Source organism: Pezoporus flaviventris, unplaced genomic scaffold (assembly GCF_033815535.1).
Source record: "Pezoporus flaviventris isolate CSIRO_AGI_PZ_B2104156 unplaced genomic scaffold, CSIRO_AGI_Pfla_v1 ptg000217l, whole genome shotgun sequence".
NCBI classification, from domain to species: Eukaryota; Metazoa; Chordata; class Aves; order Psittaciformes; family Psittacidae; genus Pezoporus; species Pezoporus flaviventris.
The window spans coordinates 1,512-28,250 of record NW_026892765.1 but is presented as its reverse complement, the minus strand read 5'-3'; the positions used below and the strand labels follow the sequence as shown (position 1 = coordinate 28,250).

Genomic DNA, 26,739 nt, shown 5'->3' with positions numbered 1-26,739 from the left:
AGCTCCAGGCCCTGGCACCGCACCGCCAGCTCCCTCTCCATTCATCCCCATTGATCCCCATTGACTCCCATTGACTCCCATTGACTCCCACTGACTCCCATTGACCCCCATTGACTCCCATTGACCCCCATTGACTCCCATTGACTCCCATTGACCCCCATCGCCCCACATCGCCCCACACCTTCCTCTTGTGCAGCTCCAGGCCCTGGCACCGCACCGCCAGCTCCCTCTCCATTCATCCCCATTGATCCCCCATTGACTCCCATTGACTCCCATTGACTCCCATTGACTCCCATTGACTCCCATTGACCCACATCGCCCCACACCTTCCTCTTGTGCAGCTCCAGGCCCTGGCACTGCACCGCCAGCTCCCTCTCCATTCATCCCCATTGATCCCCCATTGACTCCCATTGATCCCCATTGACTCCCATTGATCCCCATTGACTCCCATTGACCCCCATTGACCCCCATTGACCCCCATTGCCCCACATCGCCCCACACCTTCCTCTTGTGCAGCTCCAGGCCCTGGCACCGCACCGCCAGCTCCCTCTCCACGCTGCCCAGGCTGCTCTGCAGTGCTCGCTCCTTCTCCTCCAGCTTCTGCACCAGCAGCAGCTGTGCGTCCACCTGTGGGCACAGCGCGCTCCAGACCCACTTGTGGGGCAGCCAGGGCCACTTATGGGGCAGCCATAACTACTTGTGGGGCAACAGGACCATTTGTGGGGCAGCCAGCACCACTTATGGGGCATCCAGACCCACTTACGGGGCAAGCAGGAGCACTTATCGGGCATCCAGACCCACTTGTGGGGCAATAGGACCACTTATGGGGCACGCAGGAGCACTTATGGGGCAGCCAGACCCACTTATGCGGCGAGCAGGAGCACTTATCGGGCATCCAGAGCCACTTGTGGGGCAGCCAGGCCCACTTGTGGGGCAACAGGAGCACTTATGGGGCACGCAGGAGCACTTATGGGGCATCCAGACCCACTTACGGGGCAAGCAGGAGCACTTATCGGGCATCCAGACCCACCTGTGGGGCAGCCAGGACCACTTGTGGGGCAAAAGGACCACTTATGGGGCAAGCAGGAGCACTTATGGGGCATCCTTACTCACTTATGGGGCAAGCAGGAGCACTTATCGGGCATCCAGACCCACTTGTGGGGCAGCCAGGCCCACTTGTGGGGCAACAGGACCACTTATGGGGCACGCAGGAGCACTTATGGGGCATCCTTACTCACTTATGGGGCAAGCAGGAGCACTTATCGGGCATCCAGACCCACTTGTGGGGCAGCCAGGCCCACTTGTGGGGCAACAGGACCACTTATGGGGCACGCAGGAGCACTTATGGGGCATCCTTACTCACTTATGGGGCAAGCAGGAGCACTTATCGGGCATCCAGACCCACTTATGGGGCATCCAGACTCACTTATGGGGCAAGCAGGACCACTTATGGGGCAACCAGACTCACTTATGGGGCAAGCAGGACCACTTATCGGGCATCCAGACCCACTTATGGGGCAGCCATAACTACTTGTGGGGCAACAGGACCACTTGTGGGGCAGCCAGCACCACTTATGGGGCATCCAGACCCACTTACGGGGCGAGCAGGAGCACTTATCGGGCATCCAGAGCCACTTGTGGGGCAGCCAGGACCACTTGTGGGGCAACAGGACCACTTGTGGGGCAGCCAGCACCACTTATGGGGCATCCAGACCCACTTACGGGGCGAGCAGGAGCACTTATCGGGCATCCAGAGCCACTTGTGGGGCAGCCAGGCCCACTTGTGGGGCAACAGGACCACTTATGGGGCAACCAGACTCACTTATGGGGCAAGCAGGACCACTTATCGGGCATCCAGAGCCACTTGTGGGGCAGCCAGGCCCACTTGTGGGGCAAAAGGACCACTTATGGGGCAAGCAGGAGCACTTACGGGGCATCCTTACTCACTTATGGGGCAAGCAGGAGCACTTATCGGGCATCCAGACTCACTTATGGGGCAAGCAGGACCACTTATGGGGCAACCAGACTCACTTATGGGGCAAGCAGGACCACTTATCGGGCATCCAGACCCACTTATGGGGCAGCCATAACTACTTGTGGGGCAACAGGACCACTTGTGGGGCAGCCAGCACCACTTATGGGGCAACAGGACCACTTATGGGGCACGCAGGAGCACTTATCGGGCATCCAGACCCACTTGTGGGGCAGCCAGGCCCACTTGTGGGGCAACAGGAGCACTTATGGGGCACGCAGGAGCACTTATGGGGCAGCCAGACCCACTTATGCGGCAAGCAGGAGCACTTATCGGGCATCCAGACCCACTTGTGGGGCAGCCAGGCCCACTTATGGGGCATCCAGACTCACTTATGGGGCAAGCAGACCCACTTATGGGGCAATCAAACCCACTTACGGGGCATCCAGACTCACTTATGAGGCAAGCAGGCCCACTTGTGGGGCAAACAGACTCACTTATGGGGCAAGCAGGACCACTTATGGGGCAACCAGAACCACTTGTGAGGCAACCAGAACCTCTGATGGGGCAACCAGGAGCACTTATGGGGCAACCAGGACCACTTATGGGGCATCCAGACCCACTTACGGGGCTAGCAGAACCACTTGTGGGGCAACCGGAACATCTTATGTGGCATCCATCCCCACTTATGGCCCCTCCATCCCCACTTATCCCCCCTCCAGCCCCACTTATCCCCCCTCCAGCCCCACTTAGGGGTCCCTCCAGCCCCACTTAGGGGTGTCCCCCCCCCTGCAGCCCCACGGCGCGCTGCCCCACCTGCGCCTTGAGGGCCAGGACCTGCTCGCCCAGCTCGTCCTTCTCCTCGCGCAGGAGCTTGTGGATCTGGTTGGCCTTGATGCGCTCCGACATGAGCTTGAAGTTGGCGTCGTCCTTCTCGCGCAGCTGCTGCAGGAGCCGCAGGTTCTGCTCCTGCATGTCCTCGAAGGCCTGGCCCGTCACGTCCATCTCCGACAGCAGCGCCTCCTCCTCCTGAGACAGCCAATGGGGAGCCGTTAGCATGGAGACATCGTCATGGAGGCATCGTCAACGAATGAACATAGAGACATCGTCATCGACTCAACACGGAGCCATCGTCATGGAAACAGCATCATCGACTCAATGGAGACCCAATGACATCGACTCAACATGGAGCCATCATCATCGACTCAACATGGAGCCATCATCATTGACTCAACATGGAGCCATCGTCATGGAAACAGCATCATCGACTCAATGGAGACCAAACGTCATTGACTCAACATGGACCCATCATCATCGACTCAACATGGAGCCATCATCATTGACTCAACATGCAGCCATCATCATGGAAACAGCATGATCAACTCAACGTAGACCCATCATCATAGACTCAACATGGAGCCATCATCATTGACTCAACATGGACCCATCATCATGGACACATCATCATGTCCTCGAAGGCCTGGCCCGTCACGTCCATCTCTGACAGCAGCGCCTCCTCCTCCTGAGACAGCCAATGGGGAGCCGTTAGCATGGAGACATCGTCATGGACTCAACACGGAGCCATCGTCACGGAAACAGCATCATCGACTCAACGGAGACCCAATGACATCGACTCAACATGGAGCCATCATCATCGACTCAACATGGAGCCATCATCATCGACTCAACACGGAGCCATCGTCACGGAAACAGCATCATCGACTCAACGGAGACCCAATGACATCGACTCAACATGGAGCCATCATCATCGACTCAACGGAGACCCAATGACATCGACTCAACATGGAGCCATCATCATCGACTCAACATGGAGCCATCATCATCGACTCAACACGGAGCCATCGTCATGGAAACAGCATCATCGACTCAATGGAGACCCAATGACATCGACTCAACATGGAGACATCATCATCGACTCAACGGAGACCCAACGTCATTGACTCAACATGGACCCATCATCATCGACTCAACATGGAGCCATCATCATTGACTCAACATGGAGCCATCATCATGGAAACAGCATCATCGACTCAACGGAGACCCAATGACATCGACTCAACATGGAGCCATCATCATGGACACATCATCATCGACTCAACATGGAGCCATCATCATCGACTCAACATGGACCCATCATCATGGACCCATCATCATTGACTCAACATGGACCCATCATCATGGAGCCATCATCATTGACTCAACATGGACCCATCATCATGGACCCATCATCATGTCCTCGAAGGCCTGGCCCGTCATGTCCATCTCCGACAGCAGCGCCTCCTCCTCCTGAGACAGCCAATGGGGAGCCGTTAGCATGGAGACATCGTCATGGAGGCATCGTCAACGAATGAACATAGAGACATCGTCATCGACTCAACACGGAGCCATCGTCATGGAAACAGCATCATCGACTCAACGGAGACCCAATGACATCGACTCAACATGGAGCCATCATCATGGACCCATCATCATCGACTCAACATGGAGCCATCATCATGGACTCAACATGGAACCATCATCATGGACTCATCATCATCGACTCAACGTAGACCCATCATCATGGACCCATCATCGTTGACTCAATGTAGACCCATCATCATGGACCCATCATCATCACCTCAACGTAGACCCATCATCATGGACCCATCATCATCAACTCAACGTAGATCCATCATCACCGACCCATCGCAGACCCATCATCATCGACTCAACGTAGACCCATCATCATCGACTCAACATGGACCCATCATCATGGAGCCATCATCATCGACTCAACGTAGACCCATCATCATCGACTCAACGTAGACCCATCATCATGGACCCATCATCGTTGACTCAACGTAGACCCATCATCATGGACCCATCGTCATCGACTCAACGTAGACCCATCATCATGGACCCATCATCATCAACTCAACGTAGATCCATCATCACCGACCCATCGTAGACCCATCATCATCGACTCAACATAGACCCATCATCATCAACTCAACGTAGACCCATCATCATGGACCCATCATCATCAACTCAACGTAGATCCATCATCACCGACCCATTGTACACCCATCATCATCGACTCAACGTAGACACATCATCATCGACTCAACGTAGACCCATCATCATGGACCCATCATCATCGCCTCAACGTAGACCCATCATAATGGACCCATCATCATCGACTCAACGTAGACCCATCATCATGGACCCATCATCATCAACTCAACGTAGATCCATCATCACCGACCCATCGTAGACCCATCATCATCGACTCAACATAGACCCATCATCATCAACTCAACGTAGACCCATCATCATGGACCCATCATCATCGCCTCAACGTAGACCCATCATCATGGACCCATCATCATCGACTCAACGTAGACCCATCATCATTGACTCAACGTAGACCCATCATCATGGACCCATCATCGTTGACTCAACGTAGACCCATCATCATGGACCCATCATCATTGACTCAACGTAGACCCATCATCATCGACTCAACATGGACCCATCATCATGGAGCCATCATCATCGACTCAACGTAGACCCATCATCATCGACTCAACGTAGACCCATCATCATGAACCCATCATCATGGACTCAACGTAGACCCATCATCATGAACCCATCATCATCGACTCAACGTAGACCCATCATCATGGACCCATCATCATCAACTCAACGTAGATCCATCATCACCGACCCATTGTAGACCCATCATCATCGACTCAACGTGGACCCATCATCATCAACTCAACGTAGACCCATCATCATGGACCCATCATCATCGACTCAACATAGACCCATCATCATCAACTCAACGTAGACCCATCATCATGGACCCATCATCATCGCCTCAACGTAGACCCATCATCATGGACCCATCATCATCGACTCAACGTAGACCCATCATCATTGACTCAACGTAGACCCATCATCATGAACCCATCATCATCGACTCAACGTAGACCCATCATCATGGACCCATCATCATCAACTCAACGTAGATCCATCATCACCGACCCATCGTAGACCCATCATCATCTACTCAACATAGACCCATCATCATCAACTCAACGTAGACCCATCATCATGGACCCATCATCATCGACTCAACGTAGACCCATCATCATCAACTCAACGTAGACCCATCATCATGGACCCATCATCGTTGACTGAACGTAGACCCATCACCATGGACCCATCATCATCAACTCAACGTAGATCTATCATCACCGACCCATCGTAGACCCATCATCATCGACTCAACGTAGACCCATCATCATCGACTCAACGTAGACCCATCATCATGGACCCATCATCATCGACTCAACGTAGACCCATCACCATGGACCCTTCATCGTTGACTCAATGTAGACCCATCATCATGGACCCATCATCATCGCCTCAGCGTAGACCCATCATCATGGACCCATCATCATCGACTCAACGTAGACCCATCATCATCGACTCAACGTAGACCCATCATCATGGACCCATCATCGTTGACTCAACGCAGACCCATCATCATCAACTCAACGTAGATCCATCATCACCGACCCATCGTAGACCCATCATCATCGACTCAACATAGACCCATCATCATCAACTCAACGTAGACCCATCATCATGGACCCATCATCGTTGACTCAACGTAGACCCATCATCATGGACCCATCATCATCGCCTCAACGTAGACCCATCATCATGGACCCATCATCATCGACTCAACGTAGACCCATCATCATCGACTCAATGTAGACCCATCATCATGGACCCATCATCGTTGACTGAACGTAGACCCATCACCATGGACCCATCATCATCAACTCAACGTAGATCCATCATCACCGACCCATCGTAGACCCATCATCATCGACTCAACATAGACCCATCATCATCAACTCAACGTAGACCCATCATCATGGACCCATCATCATCGCCTCAACGTAGACCCATCATCATGGACCCATCATCATCGACTCAACGTAGACCCATCATCATTGACTCAACGTAGACCCATCATCATGGACCCATCATCATCGCCTCAACGTAGACCCCTCATCATGGACCCATCATCATCGACTCAACGTAGACCCATCATCATCGCCTCAACGTAGACCCATCACCATGAACCCATCATCATCGCCTCAACGTAGACCCATCATCCCCGACCCATCATCACCGACCCATCGTACACCCATCACGACCCCAACACCCTCCCTCTTCCGCAACCCCCCCCCTACACCCTCTTCCCATTGGCCGCCTCGGGCTCCGCCCACGCCCTTATAAGGCCGCGCTACCTGCTTGGTGGCCGCCAGGCGGCGCTGCAGCAGCTCGATGTGCTCCTCGCCCGCCCGCAGCCGCCTCAGCGCCTCCTCGTCCGCCAGCTTCTTGCTCTCGCGCCGCTCGCGCTCCTCCAGCTCCCGCGCCCGCGCCCGCAGCTCCTCCGCCTGCCGTGACGTCAGCCGTGACGTCAGCCGTGACGTCATGGCCGCGGGAAGGAAGGGGGGGAGGGGGGGTGATGGGGGTTGTGGGGGGGTTAGAGTGTGTTAGCGTGTGTTAGTGTGTTGGCGTGTGTTAGCCTGTATTGTGTTAGCGTGTGTTAGCGCGTATTAATGTGTTAGAGTGTGTTAGTGTGTGTTAATGTGTTGGCGTGTGTTAGCGTGTATTGTGTTAGCGTGTGTTAGCGTGTATTAATGTGTTAGCGTGTGTTAGCGTGTATTAATGTGTTAGAGTGAGCGCGTGTTAATGTGTTGGCGTGTGTTAGCGTGTATTAATGTGTTAGCGTGTATTAATGTGTTGGCGTGTGTTAGCGTGTATTGTGTTAGCGTGTGTTAGCGTGTATTAATGTGTTAGCGTGTGTTAGCGTGTATTAATGTGTTAGAGTGAGCGCGTGTTAATGTGTTGGCGTGTGTTAGCGTGTATTAATGTGTTAGCGTGTATTAATGTGTTGGCGTGTGTTAGCGTATATTAATGTGTTGGCGTGTGTTAGCGTGTATTGTGGTAGCGTGTGTTAGCGCGTATTAATGTGTTAGAGTGTGTTAGCGCATGTTAATGTGTTGGCGTGTGTTAGCCTGTGTTAATGTGTTGGCGTGTGTTAGCGTGTATTAATGTGTTAGAGTGTGTTAGCGTGTATTAATGTGTTGGTGTGTGTTAGCGGGTATTAATGTGTTAGCGTGTGTTAGCGTGTATTAATGTGTTGGCGTGTGTTAGCATGCATTAATGTGTTGGCGTGTGTTAGCGTGTGTTAATGTGTTAGCGTGTGTTAATGTGTTGGTGTGTGTTAGCATGTATTAATGTGTTGGCGTGTATTCATGCATTGGCATGTATTAATGTGTTTGTATGCATTAATGTGTTAGCGTGTGTTAGCATGTATTAGTGTGTTGGCATGTGTTAGCATGCATTAATGTGTTAGTGTGTGTTAGCGTGTGTTAATGTGTTAGCGTGTGTTAGCATGTATTAATGTGTTAGCATGTGTTAGCATGTATTAATGTGTTAGCATGTATTAATGTGTTGGCATGAATTAGCATGTATTAATGTGTTAGAGTGTGTTAGCGTGTATTAATGTGTTGGCGTGTGTTAGCATGTATTAATGTGTTAGCGTGTGTTAGCGTGTATTAATGTGTTGGCGTGTGCTAGCATGTATTAATGTGTTGGAGTGTGTTAACATGTATTAATGTGTTAGCATGTATTAATGTGTTAGCGTGTGCTAATATGTATTAATGTGTTGGCGTTTATTAATGTGTTGGCATGTATGAATGTGTTAGCATGTATTAATGCGTTGGCACGTATTCATGTGTTGGCATGTATTTATGCGTTAGCATGTATTAAAGCATGTTAGCATGTGTGTGTTAACAAGTGCTAGTGTGTGTTAACATGTGCTACCATGCGTTAACATGTGCTAGCGTGCGTTAACATGTGCTAGCGCGTTAACATATGCGTGTGTTAACATGTGCTAGCGTGCTAATGTGTGCTAGCGTGTTAACATGTCCTAGCATGTGTTAACATGCGCTAGCTAGTTAACATGTGCTAGCGTGTGTTAACATGTGCTAGCGTATGTTAACATGTGCTCGTGTGTGTTAACGTGTGCTAACGTGTGCTCGCGTGTGTTAACGTGTGCTAGCGCGTGTTAACATATGCTAGCGCATGGAACATGTTAGCGTGCCTAACACGCGTTACCACAGATTAAAGCGTTTTAGCGCACGTTAACACGCGTTAACATGTATTAACACGCCTTAACACGGGTGGACACGCGGTTGCGCGTGTCAACACAACGCCTGTTCACGCGGATTTAAGGCACGCCCACGGGGAGTCACACGTGTTCCCGAGTGCTTAGCGTGTGTTAACATGTGCTTAGCGTGCGCACACGCGTGTTCACGCGTGTCGGGCCCCCACCTCGGCCTTGCTCTTCCTCTCGGCCGCCATCAGCTGCACTTTGTCCCTCTGCTCCTTGGGCGCTGACTTGTACATGTCCAGGAGCAGCTTCATCTCCTTCTGGCTCTCCTGCGCCTTCCTGCGCCCCATAGAGACCCACGGAGACCCATGGAGACCCATAGGGACCCATAGAGAACCATAGGGACCCATAGAGACCCCATAGACACCCATAGACACCCACAGAGAGCCATAGAGACCCATAGAGATCCATGGAGACCCCATGGAGACCCATAGGGACCCATAGAGACCCACAGAAACCCCATAGGGACCCATACAGACCCCACAGAGAACCATGGAGACCACATAGAGACCCATAGAGACCCCACAGAGACTCCATAAACACCCCATAGAGGCACACAGAGACCCCACAGAGACCCCTTAGAGACGCATAGACACCCAATAGAGACCCATAGAGACCCATAGAAACCCATAGAGACCCATAGAGACCAATAGAGACCCCACAGAGACCCATAGAGACCCCACAGGGACACACAGAGACCCATAGAGACCTCATAGAGACCCATAGAGACCCATAGAGACTCCATAAACACCCCATAGAGACACACAGAGACCCCACAGACACCCCATAGAGACGCACAGACACCCAATAGAGACCCACAGAGACTCCATAGAACCCCCAGAGACTCATAGAGACCCCATAGAGCCCCATAGACCCCCATAGATACCCCATAGTGCGCCAGAGACACCCATAGCCCCCCCCCAAGCACCATAGATACCCCATAGCACTCCCACAGACCCTCCAAAGACCCCAATAGCCCCCCATAGCCATCCCATAGCCACCCATAGACCCCCATAGCTACCCCATAGCTACCCCATAGCCCTCCCACAGACCCCAATAGCCCCTCATAGACACCCATAGACCCCCATAGCTACCCCATATATACCCCATAGCCTGCCCACAGACCCCAATAGCCCCCCATAGCCATCCCATAGACAGCCATAGATAACCCACAGCGCCCCATAGACCCCCCCAGACACCCCCCAGACACCCCATAGACCCCCCATAGCCCTCCCAGACACCCAAATCACCCTATAGACACCCCAATCACCCTATAGACACCCCATAGACCCCCATAGCCCCCCATAGACACTCATAGATACCCCATAACGCCCCATAAACCCCCACAGACACCCCACAGACCCCACACAGACCCCCCATAGCCATCCCAGACACCCATAGCACCCCATAGACACCCCAGAGACCCCCATAGACACCCCACAGTCCCCCATAGACACCTCAGAGACACCCACAGACCCCCACAGATACCCCATAACGCCCCATAGACCCCCACAGACACCCCACAGAACCCACATAGACCCCCATAGCCCCTCCACAGACACCCCATAGACCCCCATAGCCCCCCATAGACACCCCATAGCCCCCCATAGCCCCCCACAGACACCCCATAGCCCCCATAGCACCCCATAAACCCGGCATACCCCCCCATAGCCCCCCATAGCCACCCCATAAACCCCCATAGCCCCCCCAAAGCACCCCATAGCCCCCCCATAGCACCCCATAAACCCCCAATAGCCCCCCATAGACACCCCATAGATCCCCATAGCCCCCCATAGACACCCCATACACCCCCATAGTGCCCCATAGCCCCCCATAGACACCCCATAAACCCGGCATACCCCCCCACACCCACCCCATAAACCCCCATAGCCCCCCCATAGCACCCCATAGCCCCCTCATAGCACCCCATAAACCCCCCATAGCCCCCCCATAGCCCCCCATAGACACCCCATAGATCCCCATAGCCCCCCCATAGCACCCCATAGACTCCCACAGCCCCACATAGTGCCCCATAGCCCCCCCATAGCCCCCCCTAGACACCCCAAAGCCCCCCATAGACACCCCATAGCCCCCCATAGACACCCCATAGACCCCCATAGTGCCCCATAGCCCCCCCATAGCCCCCCATAGACACCCCAAAGCCCCCCATAGACACCCCATAGCCCCCCATAGACACCCCATAGCCCCTCACAGACACCCCATAGCCCCCCATAGACACCCCATAGCCCCCCATAGACACCCCAAAGCCCCCCATAGACACCCCATAGCCCCCCATAGACACCCCATAGCCCCCCATAGACACCCCAAAGCCCCCCATAGACACCCCATAGCCCCCCATAGACACCCCATAGCCCCCCATAGACACCCCATAGCTCCCCATAGCCCCCCATAGACACCCCATAGCCCCCCATAGACACCCCATATTCCCCCATAGACACCCCATAGCCCCTCATAGACACCCCATAGCCCCCCATAGACACCCCATAGCCCCCCATAGACACCCCAAAGCCCCCCATAGACACCCCATAGCCCCCCATAGACACCCCATAGAGCCCCCATAGTGCCCCATAGCCCCCCCATAGCCCCCCATAGACACCCCATAGCCCCCCATAGACACCCTATAGCCCCCCATAGACACCCCATAGCCCCCCATAGACACCCCATAGCCCCCCATAGACACCCCATAGCCCCTCATAGACACCCCATAGCCCCCCATAGACACCCCATACCCCTCATAGACACCCCATAGCCCCCCATAGACACCCCATAGCCCCCCATAGACACCCCATAGCTCCCCATAGACACCCCACAGCCCCCCATAGACACCCCATAGCCCCCCACAGACACCCCATACCCCTCATAGACACCCCATAGCCCCCCATAGACACCCCATAGCCCCCCATAGACACCCCAAAGCCCCCCATAGACACCCCATAGCCCCCCATAGACACCCCATAGCCCCCCATAGACACCCCATACCCCTCATAGACACCCCAAAGCCCCCCATAGACACCCCATAGCCCCCCATAGACACCCCATAGCCCCCCATAGACACCCCATAGAGCCCCCATAGTGCCCCATAGCCCCCCCATAGCCCCCCATAGACACCCCATAGCCCCCCATAGACACCCTATAGCCCCCCATAGACACCCCATAGCCCCCCATAGACACCCCAAAGCCCCCCATAGACACCCCATAGCCCCCCATAGACACCCCATAGCCCCCCACAGACACCCCATACCCCTCATAGACACCCCATAGCCCCCCATAGACACCCCATAGCCCCCCATAGACACCCCATAGCCCCCCATAGACACCCCATAGCTCCCCATAGACACCCCAAAGCCCCCCATAGCCCCCCCATAGCCCCCCATAGACACCCCGTAGCCCCCCATAGACACCCCATATTCCCCCATAGACACCCCATAGCCCCTCATAGACACCCCATAGCCCCCCATAGACACCCCATAGCCCCCCATAGACACCCCATAGCCCTCATAGACACCCCATAGCTCCCCATAGACACCCCATAGCCCCCCATAGACACCCCAAAGCCCCCCATAGACACCCCATAGCCCCCCATAGACACCCCATAGCCCCCCACAGACACCCCATACCCCTCATAGACACCCCATAGCCCCCCATAGACACCCCATAGCCCCCCATAGACACCCCATAGCTCCCCATAGACACCCCATAGCCCCCCATAGACACCCCATAGCCCCCCATAGACACCCCATACCCCTCATAGACACCCCATAGCCCCCCATAGACACCCCATAGCCCCCCATAGACACCCCATAGCCCCCCATAGACACCCCATACCCCTCATAGACACCCCATACCCCTCATAGACACCCCATAGCCCCCCATAGACACCCCATAGACACCCCATACCCCTCATAGACACCCCATAGCCCCCCATAGACACCCCATAGCTCCCCATAGCCCCCCCATAGCCCCCCATAGACACCCCAAAGCCCCCCATAGCCCCCCATAGACACCCCATAGCCCCCCATAGACACCCCATATTCCCCCATAGACACCCCATAGCCCCTCATAGACACCCCATAGCCCCTCATAGACACCCCATAGCCCCCCATAGACACCCCATAGCTCCCCATAGACACCCCATAGCCCCCCATAGCACCCCATAAACCCCCCATAGAGCCCCATAGCCCCCCATAGACACCCCATAGCCCCCCATAGACACCCCAAAGCCCCCCATAGACACCCCATAGCCCCCCATAGACACCCCATAGCCCCCCACAGACACCCCATACCCCTCATAGACACCCCATAGCCCCCCATAGACACCCCATAGCCCCCCATAGACACCCCATAGCCCCCCATAGACACCCCATAGCTCCCCATAGACACCCCATAGCCCCCCATAGACACCCCATAGCCCCCCATAGACACCCCATAGCTCCCCATAGACACCCCATAGCCCCCCATAGACACCCCATAGCGCCCCATAGACACCCCATAGCCACCCCATAGCCCCCCCCATCCTCACTTGAGCTCCCCCCGCAGTTGCTTGAGCAGCTCCGAATCCTTCTTCTTGGCCTCCTCGGGGGTGGGGGCGGGGCCTCCCCCTCCCCCCGCCCCTCCCCCTCCCCCCTTGGCCCTCGGCCGCTCCCGGGAAGCTCCGGGCCGGGATTGGGAGGAGGAGGGGGGAGGGGGGAGGGGCCCGGGGAGGATGGGAACGGGGGGGGGAGGGGGCAGGGGGGGTTCCTTGGTGCGGGGTGGGGGAGGGGTGGCGGGGGCGGGGCTCGGAAGCTCCTCCTCCTCCCCCCCACCCCGCCGAGGGGGCGGGGCCGCCTCCTCCCGCTTGGGCTCCGGGGCCACGCCCCCTCCGTCCTCCTCCTTCAAAGGGGCGGGGCCCGGAGGGGGGGGAGGGGCGGGGGCAGCAGCCCCCGAGGGGGGGGGAGGGGCGGAGGTGGGGGGTGGCTCGTCCTGGGAAGAAGGGGTGGGGGGGGTGGGGGTGGGGGGAGGGGTGGGTGGGGGAGGAGGGGGAGGGGCGATGGGGGAAGGGGGAGGGGCGCCGGTGGCCTGGAGGCGGAGCTAAAGGAGAAAGGGGGGGGGTGGGGTCAATGATGGCGTTGCCCCTTTAAGAGACGGGACCACACCCCCTTTTAGCCCCGCCCACAACGAGGCCCTTTTAAGGATCGCTCTGTGGGCCCACAGGACTCGTTCGCGCCCATTGCCCTTTTAAGGCCAGGCAAACCCATTGGTGGGGAGAGGGGACTGCCTCACCCCCCTTAAAAGGGCAACAGCCAATCAGAGGAGGGCAGGCCCCGCCCATTCACCAATGCTGGCCAGCCCTCCCTTAGCTTACCCCCACCTCTTAAAGGGGCTACACCCCTTTGTGGGTGGAACCCACATGCACCCCCCCCTTAAAAGGGCTATGCATCTTTATGGGTGGGACCCACCACTACACCCATAACCTTGTAGTATACCCATTGCCCCCTTAAAGGGGCAACACACTGCTACTGGTGGGCCCCACTGGTACACCCACTGCATTACAGCATATGCATAGCCCCCTTAAAAGGGCTGCATGCTGCTATAGGTGGGCCCCACAGGTGTCCCAGTGCTTTCCCTTAAAGGGGCTATACATCCTGGTGGATGGGAGCCACCATACCTCAGCTCCTTAAAGGGGTCACACACTGCTAGTGGTGGTCCCCACCCGTGTACCCACTCTCAGTCCCTTAAACGGGCCATGCCATCCATGCTCTTAAAGGGGTAAGGCCACCTATTGCCTTAAAGGGGCAATTCCACCCATTGCCTTAAAGGGGCAATGCCGTTCATTCCCTTAAAGGGGCAATCCCACATATTGCCTTGACGGGGCAACCCCACCCATTCCCTTAAAGGGGCAACACCACTCATGCTCTTAAAGGGGCAACAGCACCCATTCCCTTAAAGGGACATCACCACCCAATCCCTTAAAGGGGCAACCCACCCCTGCCCTTAAAGGGGCAACGCCACCCGTTCCCTTAAAAGGGTGCCTCCCATTGCCTTATAAGGGCACCACCACCCATTACCTTAAAGGGGAACACCATCCATTCTGTTAAAGGGGCAATGCCACCCACTCTTAAAGGGGCAATGCCACCCATTCTATTAAAGGGGCAATGCCACCCATTCTCTTAAAGGGGCAACACCACCCATGCCCTTAAAGGGGCAACACCACCCATTCTCTTAAAGGGGCAACGCCACCCATGCCCTTAAAGGGGCAAGGCCACCCATTCTCTTAAAGAGGCAACACCACCCATGCCCTTAAAGGGGCAACGCCACCCATTCTCTTAAAGAGGCAACACCACCCATGCCCTTAAAGGGGCAACGTCACCCATGCCCTTAAAGGGGCAACGCCACCCCGAAGCTCCTCCCACCTTGTTGATCTCGGCCTGCACCTCCCGCAGCTTCCTCTTGTAGCGCTGGACGTCGCCCTTGAGCTGGTGGTTGTGGTTCTGGAGGCTGCTGATGAGGTGGCGCATCTCCCTGTTGATGGGGCCTGGGGGGGACAGGGACAGCGGGGTTATGGGGGGGCTCTATGGGTCCCTATGGGGCTCTATGGGGTCTCTATGGCTCTTTAAGGGACTCTATAAGTCTCTATGGTCACCATGGGTTGCTATATTCCCTATAGGTTGCTATGGGTCTCTATGGTTTCAATGAGTTTTATGGTTTCTATGGGTCTCTATGGGTCACTATGGCGCTCAATGGGTCCTCATGTGTCTCTATGGTCTCTCTGATGCTCTATGGTGTCTATGGTTCTCAATAGGTCTCTATGGTCACTATGGGTCTCTATGGCTGTCAATGGGTCTCTATGGGTCTCAATGGGTCTCTATGGTCTCTATGGGTCCCTATAGTTTCTATAGTCTCAGTGGGTCCCTATGCCTCTCAGGAGTCCGTATGTGTCCCTATGGCTCTCAATGGGTCTCTATGGTCTCAATGGATCCCTATGGGTCTCAATGGGTCCCTATGGTCTCAATGGGTCCCTATGGTCTCAATGGGTCCCTATGGTCTCAATGGGTCTCTACGGTCTCAATTGGCCCCTATGGATCCCTATGGGTCTCAACGGGTCTCTATGGCTCTCAATGGGGCCCTATGGCCCTCTATGGGCCCCTATGGCTCTCAATGGGGTCTACGTGCTGAGTCCCTATGGCTCTCAATGAACCCCTACGGCTCCCAATGAGTCTCCATGGGTCCCTATGGGTCTCCCTATGGGTCGGGATGTGGGTCGCTCACCAGCCTGCTCGTTGGCGGCCAGGTTCTGCTCGAACTCGATGCGCAGCATCTCGTACTCCTTGCGCACCTGGGCCAGGGTGTCCTCCAACTGGATGACCTCGGTGCGCAGGCGCTTCTGCACCCCCAGCTCGTCGCTCTGGGGCACGGGGTTGGGGTGGGGGGACACACACATCGATGTGAGATATGGGGGGGGACACCCACCCCCCCAATGGGCACCCAATGGGTATCAACGGCACCCAATGGACTCAATGGGCACCGATCGACTCAATGGGCACCCAATGGGCACCCAATGGACTCAATGGGCACCGATTGACTCAATGGGCACCCAATGGGCACCGATCGACTCAATGGGAACTCAATGGGCACCAATCGACTCAATGGGACCCCAATGGGCACCCAATGGACTCAATAGACCCAATGGGCACCAATCGACTCAATGGGCATCAATGGGCACCCAATGGGCACCAATGGCACCCAATGGGCACCAATCGACTCCATGGGCATCAATGGGCACCCAATGGGCACCAATGGCACCCAATGGGCACCAATCGACTCAATGGGCACCAATAGACTCAATGGGCACCAATAGGCACCCAATAGACTCAATGGACCCAATGGGCACCAATCGACTCAACGGGCAGCAATGGGCATCAATGGGCACCCAATGGGCACCAATCGACTCAATGGGAACTCAATGGGCACCCAATGGACTCAAATGGACCCAATGGGCACCAATCGACTCAATGGGCATCAGTGGGCACCCAATGGGAACCAATCAACTCAATGGGCACCAATAGACTCAATGGGCATCAATGGGCACCCAATGGGCACCAATGGCACCCAATGGGCATCAATCGACTCAATGGGCATCAATGGACACCCACTGGGCACCAATCGACTCAATGGGCACCAATCGACTCAATGGGCATCAATGGGCACCCAATGGGCACCAATCGACTCAATGGGCACCCAATGGGCACCAATCGACTCAATGGGCACCCAATGGGCACCAATCGACTCAATGGGCATCAATGGGCACCCAATGGGCACCAATCGACTCAATGGGCACCAATGGCACCCATTGGGCACCAATGGCACCCAATGGGCACCAATCGACTCAATGGGCACCAATGGCACCCAATGGGCACCAATCGACTCAATGGGCACCAATGGGACCCAATGGGCACCAATCGACTCAATGGGCACCAATGGGAACCCATTGGGCACCAATCGACTCAATGGGTATCAATGGGCACCCAATGGGCACCAATCGACTCAATGGGCATCAATGGGCACCCAATGGGCATCAATCGACTCAATGGGCATCAATGGGCACCCAATGGGCATCAATCGACTCAATGGGCATCAATGGGCACCCAATGGCACAAATGGCCCCCAATGGACTCAATGGCCCCCAACAGACTCAATGCCCCCCCAGTGGACTCACCGACCCCCAGCAGACTCAATGGCCCCCAATGGACTCAATGCCCCCCCAATGGACTCAACAACCCCCCAACCGACTCAATGGCCCCCAATGGTCCCCAATGGACTCAATGGTCCCCAATGGACTCAATGGACACAAAGGGCCCCCAATGGACCCAAGAGGACCCCAATGGACTCAACGGCCCCCAATGGCCCCCAACGGACTCAACGCCCCCCCAATGGACTCAATGCCCCCCAATGGACTCAACGACCCTCAACAGACCCAACGGCCCCCAACGGACTCAATGGCACCCAACAGACTCAATGCCTCCCCAACGGACTCAATGCCCCCCCAATGGACACAATGGCCCCCAATGGACTCAATGGACACAAAGGGCCCCCAATGGACCCAAGAGGACCCCAATGGACTCAACGGCCCCCAATGGCCCCCAACGGACTCAACGCCCCCCCAATGGACTCAACGACCCCCAACAGACTCAATGGCCCCCAATGGACTCAATGCCCCCCCAATGGACTCAATAACCCCCCAACCGACTCAATGGCCCCCAATGGTCCCCAATGGACTCAATGGTCCCCAATGGCCCCCAATGGACTCAATGGACACAAAGGGCCCCCAATGGACCCAAGAGGACCCCAATGGACTCAATGGTCCCCAATGGCCCCCAACGGACTCAATGGCCCCCCAACGGACTCAACGACCCTCAACAGACCCAACGGCCCCCAACGGACTCAACGGCCCCCCAATGGACTCAACGACCCCCAACAGACTCAATGGCCCCCAATGGACTCAATGCCCCCCCAATGGACTCAACAACCCCCCAACCGACTCAATGGCCCCCAATGGTCCCCAATGGACTCAATGGTCCCCAATGGACTCAATGGACACAAAGGGCCCCCAATGGACCCAAGAGGACCCCAATGGACTCAACGGCCCCCAATGGCCCCCAACGGACTCAACGGCCCCCCAATGGACTCAATGCCCCCCAACGGACTCAACGACCCTCAACAGACCCAACGGCCCCCAATGGACTCAATGGCACCCAACAGACTCAATGCCTCCCCAACGGACTCAATGCCCCCCCAATGGACACAATGGCCCCCAATGGACTCAATGGACACAAAGGGCCCCCAATGGACCCAAGAGGACCCCAATGGACTCAATGGTCCCCAATGGCCCCCAACGGACTCAACGGCCCCCCAATGGACTCAATGCCCCCCAATGGGCTCAACGACCCTCAACAGACCCAACGGCCCCCAACGGACTCAATGGCACCCAACAGACTCAATGCCTCCCCAACGGACTCAATGCCCCCCCAATGGACACAATGGCCCCCAATGGACTCAATGGACACAAAGGGCCCCCAATGGACCCAAGAGGACCCCAATGGACTCAACGGTCCCCAACGGCCCCCAACGGACTCAATGGCCCCCCAATGGATTCAATGACCCCCAACAGACTCAATGGCCCCCAACGGACTCAACGGCCCCCCAATGGACTCAACGACCCCCAACAGACTCAATGGCCCCCAATGGACTCAATGCCCCCCCAGTGGACTCAATAACCCCCCAACCGACTCAATGGCCCCCAATGGCCCCCAATGGACTCAATGGACACAAAGGGCCCCCAATGGACCCAAGAGGACCCCAATGGACTCAATGGTCCCCAATGGCCCCAAGAGGACCCCAATGGACCCAATGGTCCCCAATGGCCCCCAACGGACTCAACGGCCCCCCAATGGATTCAATGACCCTCAACAGACCCAACGGCCCCCAACGGACTCAATGGCACCCAACAGACTCAATGCCTCCCCAACGGACTCAATGCCCCCCCAATGGACACAATGGCCCCCAATGGACTCAATGGACACAAAGGGCCCCCAATGGACCCAAGAGGACCCCAATGGACTCAATGGTCCCCAATGGCCCCCAACGGACTCAACGGCCCCCCAATGGATTCAATGACCCCCAACAGACTCAACGGCCCCCAACGGACTCAACGGCCCCCCAATGGACTCAACGACCCCCAACAGACTCAATGGCCCCCAATGGACTCAATGCCCCCCCAATGGACTCAATAACCCCCCAACCGACTCAATGGCCCCCAATGGCCCCAAGAGGACCCCAATGGACTCAATGGTCCCCAACGGCCCCCAACGGACTCAACGGCCCCCCAATGGATTCAATGACCCCCAACAGACTCAATGGCCCCCAATGGACTCAACGGCCCCCAACGGCCTCAACAGCCCCCCAAGTGGGACCCACCTCCATGTGCTCGATGTGGCGGAGGTGGCTGTTCTTGGTGGTGAGGAGGAGGGCTCGGGCCTCGTCCAGCTGGGTCTTCACCTGCAGGCTCTCGTGGTAGAGCAGCGAGAACTGGGACTGGAGCACCTTGTACTCCAGCGTCTCCTTGACGGCCTCCTCGGGCAGCGAGCGCAGCGCCACCTGCGGGACACGCGTGGGACACGCGTGGGACACGCGTGGGACACGCGTGGGACACGCGTACGGGGTGCGTGGTCGTGGGTGGTCATAGGTGTTGCGTGTTCATATGTGTTGCATGTTCATACGTGTGTGTTACACGCGTGTTCAGGTGTTACGCGTCGTGTTACACGTTACACGCGTGCTCGTACGCATGAGTTACCGATGCGTTAACGTGTGTTCGTGTTGCGTATGTTACAGGTGCGTTACATGCATCCTCGTGTTGCATACGTGTATTGCATGTTACATACATGAAACGCGTTACATTTTACCTGCGCGTTCCTACGTGTTACGGGTGTGCGCATGTGAAGCGTGTTCATGTGTTATGCATTGCGTATTACATGTTACACACGTGCTTACATGCATGTTATATGATTTACCGATGTGTTGTGTGTTCATGTTACAGATGTGTTATGTGTGTCCTCACGTGTTACATACATGTGCGTTCATATGTATTACATGTTACATACATGTAACGCGTTACATTTCACCTGCACGTTCCTACGTGTTACGGGTGTGCGAAGGTGATGCGTGTTCATACGTGTTGCATGTTCATACGTGTTGCACGTTCATAGGTGTTTGTGTTACACACGTGATCATGTGTTATGCATCACGTTACACATCTGCCCCATTACCTCCTTTATCCCCATTACCTCCATTACCCCCATCACCCCCATTAACCCATCACCCCATTGACCCCCATTACCCCATTGACCCCCATTACCCCATCACCCCCATTACCCCATTGACCCCCATTACCCCCATCACCCCATTACCCCCATCACCCCATTACCCCCATCACCCCCATTACCCCATTGACCCCCATTGCCCCCATCACCCCCATTACCCCCATCACCCCATTGACCCCCATTACACCCATCACCCCATTACCCCCATCACCCCCATTACCCCATTGACCCCCATCACCCCCATCACCCCATTACCCCCATCACCCCATTACCCCCATCACCCCCATCACCCCATTACCCCCATCACCCCATTGACCCCCATTACCCCATCACCCCCATTACCCCCATTGACCCCCATTACCCCCATCACCCCATTGACCCCCATCACCCCATTGACCCCCATCACCCCCATTACCTTGAGGCGCTCGTGCCCCCTCACGGCCTGCTGCAGCTCCTGCTGCAGCTTCTCCAGCTCGGCCATGCGGCTGTTGGCCAGCTCCTGGTTCCCCTCCAGCTCCGCGTTCAGCATCTCAAACTGCCCCATAACCAGGGGGTCACCCCATAGCACTGACCCCCATTGCCCCCCCATAACCCCCCCATTACACCCATTGCCCCCCATAACACCCCATTGCCCCCCATTACCCCCCATTGCCCCCCCATTACACCCATTGCCCCCCATTGCACCCCGTTGCCCCCCTCCCACCCAGCCCCATAGATTCCCCCCCCCCATACCTTTTGCATGCTGAGGGTGATTTGTCCCCCCTGGAAGCCTCCGGAGCTGGCAGAGCCGTAGGAGCCGGAGGTCAGCTGGGGACAGTGGGGAGATGGGGGTCAATGGGGGTAATGGGGTTAATGAGGGGAATGGGGTAATGGGGGTAAGGGATTCAATGGGGAGCAATGGGGGTCAATGGGGGGGAATGGGGTCAATGGGGGTCAATGGAGGTAATGGGGGGCAATGGGGAGCAATGGGGAGCAATGGGGCAATGGGCAACACAATGGTTGCTATGGCAACGCAATGGATGCTATGGGGACGCAATGGTTGCTATGGGGACGCAATGGTTGCTATGGCAATGCAATGGATGCTATGGGGACGCAATGGTTGCTATGGTGATGCAATGGATGCTATGGGGACGCAATGGTTGCTATGGGGACGCAATGGATGCTATGGGGACGCAATGGTTGCTATGGGGACGCAATGGATGCTATGGGGACGCAATGGTTGCTATGGGGCCGCAATGGATGCTATGGGGAATGCAATGGTTGCTATGGCGACGCCATGGTTGCTATGGGGACGCAATGGATGCTATGGGGACGCAATGGTTGCTATGGAGACGCAATGGTTGCTATGGCGACACAATGGATGCTATGGGGACGCAATGGTTATTATGGGGACGCAATGGATGCTATGGTGATGCAATAGTTGCTATGGCAACACAATGGATGCTATGGGGACGCAATGGTTGCGATGGGGACGCAATGGTTGCTATGGGGATGCAATGGTTGCTATGGGGACGCAATGGATGCTATGGGGATGCAATGGGTGCTATGGCAACACAATGGCTGCTATGGTGATGAATCGGTTGCTATGGTAACACAACGGACTCGATGCTGATGCAATGGTCGCTATGGTAACGAAACGGAGGCTATAGTGACACAATGGTTGCTATGGTGACGCAATAGATGCTACAGGGATTCAATGGATGCTATGGGGACGCAATGGTTGCTATGGGAACACGTTGCTATGACAATACATTGGATGCTATGTGGTTATGCAGGCACAACGGTTGCTATGGCAACACAATGGATGCTATGGGGAACGCAACAGTTGCTATGGTAACGCAGTAGATGCTATGGGGATTTAACGGTTGCTATGGTGACACAATGGATGCTATCGGGATAGTGGTTGCTATGGTGATGCAATGGAGGCTATGGGGATGCAGTAGTTGTTACGGTGACCCAATGGTTGCTATGGTGACGCAATGGATGCTATATGGATGCAATGGTTGCTATGGCAACACAATGGATGCTATGAGGATGCTGCAGTTGCTGTGTGGACACAACGGTTGCTATGGGGACACAATGGTTCCTAAGCGGAAACAATGGTTGCTATGGCTATGCAATGGTTGCTATGGTGATGCAGTGGTTGCTATGGTGATGCAGTGGTTGCTATGGTGATGCAATGGTTGCTATGGTAACACTATGGTTGCTATGGGGATGCAATGGTGGCTATAGTGATGCAACAGATGCTATAGGGATGCAATGCTTGCTATGGGGCCGCAATGGATGCTATGGTGATGCAATGGTTGCTATGGTAACACAACGGATGCTACAGTGATGCAACGGTGGCCATAGTGACGCAATGGATGCTATAGGGATGCAATGGTTGCTATGGTGATGCAATGGTTGCTATGGTAACACTATGGATGCTACAGTGATGCAACGGTGGCTATGGCAACGCAATGGATGCTATAGGGATACAGTGCTTGCTATGGGGCCGCAATGGATGCTATGGGGATGCAATGGATGCTATGGGGATGCAATGGTTGCTATGGTAACACAACGGATGCTACGGTGATGCAACTGTGGCTATGGCAACGCAACGGATGCTATAGGGATGCAACGCTTGCTATGGGGACGCAATGCTTGCTATGGGGATGCAATGGTTGCTATGGTGATGCAATGGTTGCTATGGTAACACAATGGACGCTATAGGGATGCAATGCTTGCTATGGGGCCGCAATGGATGCTATGGGGATGCAATGGTTGCTATGGTAACACAACAGATGCTACGGTGATGCAATGGTGGCTATGGCAACGCAACGGATGCTATAGGGATGCAACGCTTGCTATGGGGCCGCAATGGATGCTATGGGGATGCAATGGTTGCTATGGTGATGCAATGGTTGCTATGGTAACACAATGGATGCTATAGGGATGCAATGCTTGCTATGGGGCCGCAATGGATGCTATGGTGATGCAATGGTTGCTATGGTAACACAACGGATGCTACGGTGATGCAACGGTGGCTATGGCAACGCAATGGATGCTATAGGGATGCAATGCTTGCTATGGGGCCGCAATGGATGCTATGGGGACGCAATGGTTGCTATGGTAACACAATGGATGCTATAGGGATGCAATGCTTGCTATGGGGCCGCAATGGATGCTATGGGGATGCAATGGTTGCTATGGTAACACTATGGATGCTACGGTGATGCAACTGTGGCTATGGCAATGCAACGGATGCTATAGGGATGCAATGCTTGCTATGGGGCCGCAATGGATGCTATGGGGATGCAATGGTTGCTATGGTGATGCAATGGTTGCTATGGTAACACAATGGATGCTATAGGGATGCAATGCTTGCTCTGGGGCCGCAATGGATGCTATGGGGATGCAATGGTTGCTATGGTAACACAACGGATGCTACAGTGATGCAACGGTGGCTATGGCAACGCAACGGATGCTATAGGGATGCAACGCTTGCTATGGGGCCGAAATGGATGCTATGGGGATGCAATGGTTGCTATGGTGATGCAATGGTTGCTATGGTAACACAATGGATGCTATAGGGATGCAATGCTTGCTATGGGGCCGCAATGGATGCTATGGGGATGCAATGGTTGCTATGGTAACACAACGGATGCTACGGTGATGCAACTGTGGCTATGGCAACGCAACGGATGCTATAGGGATGCAATGCTTGCTATGGGGCCGCAATGGATGCTATGGGGCCGCAATGGATGCTATGGGGATGCAATGGTTGCTATGGTAACACAATGGATGCTATAGGGATGCAATGCTTGCGATGGGGCCGCAATGGATGCTATGGGGATGCAATGGTTGCTATGGTAACACAACGGATGCTACAGTGATGCAACGGTGGCTATGGCAACGCAACGGATGCTATAGGGATGCAACGCTTGCTATGGGGCCAAAATGGATGCTATGGGGACGCAATGGTTGCTATGGTAACACAATGGATGCTATAGGGATGCAATGCTTGCTATGGGGCCGCAATGGATGCTATGGGGATGCAATGCTTGCTATGGGGATGCAATGGATGCTATGGGGATGCAATGGTTGCTATGGTAACACAATGGATGCTATAGGGATGCAACGCTTGCTATGGGGCCGCAATGGATGCTATGGGGCCGCAATGGATGCTATGGGGATGCAATGCTTGCTATGGGGATGCAATGGTTGCTATGGTAACACAACGGATGCTATGGTGATGCAACGGTGGCTATGGCAACGCAATGGATGCTATAGGGATGCAATGCTTGCTATGGGGCCGCAACGGATGCCATGGGGAGCCGACGCTTGCTATGGGGCCGCAATGGGGCCAGGCTTCACCTGCTCCAGGGCCTCGGCCAGGCGGCGGTCGAGGCGGCCCTCGCGCTTGCGCAGCTTGGCGCTGTCCCACTGCAGCCCCTCCAGCGTCGTCCCCATCTCCAACACCTTGGTCTCGGCCGACGTGGCCTTGTCCTGGAGCTCAGCCAGCTGGGGGCAGCAGGGGGATAGCATGGGGATACCCATAGGGATACCCATAGGGATACCCATAGGGATATTCATGGGGATACCATAGGGATACCCATAGGGATACCCATAGGGATACCCATAGGGATACCCATGGGGATATCATGGGGACAGCATGGGGATACCCATAGGGATATCATGGGGACAGCATGGGGATACCATGGGGATACCCATAGGGATACCCATAGGGATATTCATAGGGATACCCATAGGGATACCCATAGGGATATCATGGGGATACCATGGGGACAGCATGGGGATACCCATAGGGATACCATGGGGATAGCGTGGGGACAGCATAGGGATACCCATAGGGATACCCATAGGGATACCCATGGGGATACCCATAGGGATATCATGGGGACAGCATGGGGATACCCATGGGGATACCCATAGGGATATCATGGGGACAGCATGGGGATACCATGGGGATACCATGGGGATACCCATAGGGATACCCATAGGAATATTCATAGGGATACCATGGGGATACCCATAGGGACACCATGGGGATACCACAGGGACACTTAGTGCCCCCATCACCCCATTTTCCCCACTGCCCCCCATTGAGCCCCACTGCCCCCCATTGAGCCCCACTGCCCCCCATTGAGCCCCACTGCCCCCCATTGAGCCCCATTGAGCCCCATTACCTCCAGGGACTCCCGGTGATGCTTCTCCTGCAGCTGCAGGGTCAGGTCCTGCAGCCTCCGGTGCTCCCGCAGCAGCTCCCGCAGCAGCACCCGGCCTGGCTCTGGCAGTTCAGCTGGGGGGGGGGCAGCACCCATTGGTACCCAATGGGATCCCAATGGCACCCAATGGTACCCAAAGGTATCCCAATGACACCCATTGGTACCCAATGGGATCCCAATGGCACCCAATGGTACCCCAATGGCACCAAAGGTATCCCAAAGGCACCCATTGGTACCTAAGGGGATCCCAATGGCACCCAAAGGTATCCCAATGACACCCATTGGTACCCAATGGTATCCCAATGGCACCCATTGGTATCCCAATGGCAGCCATTGGTACCCAACGGTATCCCAATGGCACCCATTGGTACCCAATGGGATCCCAATGGCACCCAATGGTACCCA

At 55.4% G+C, this 26,739-nt stretch overlaps 1 protein-coding gene across 1 annotated transcript in view; it reads right to left on the bottom strand.

Annotated features, from left to right (window-relative positions):
- Positions 1 to 26,430, bottom strand: part of LOC133262741 (E3 ubiquitin-protein ligase BRE1B-like) — a 32,110-nt gene extending 5,680 nt beyond the window's left edge. Inside the window, 12 exon segments of the mRNA XM_061442187.1 lie at positions 502 to 627; positions 2,789 to 3,001; positions 7,300 to 7,449; positions 9,395 to 9,512; positions 13,774 to 14,321; positions 15,644 to 15,765; positions 16,500 to 16,635; positions 20,205 to 20,384; positions 21,522 to 21,641; positions 21,839 to 21,913; positions 25,463 to 25,609; positions 26,296 to 26,430. Of these exon segments, the coding sequence (XP_061298171.1) occupies positions 502 to 627; positions 2,789 to 3,001; positions 7,300 to 7,449; positions 9,395 to 9,512; positions 13,774 to 14,321; positions 15,644 to 15,765; positions 16,500 to 16,635; positions 20,205 to 20,384; positions 21,522 to 21,641; positions 21,839 to 21,913; positions 25,463 to 25,609; positions 26,296 to 26,430 (2,070 nt within the window).
- Positions 26,431 to 26,739: the final 309 nt, after the last annotated feature.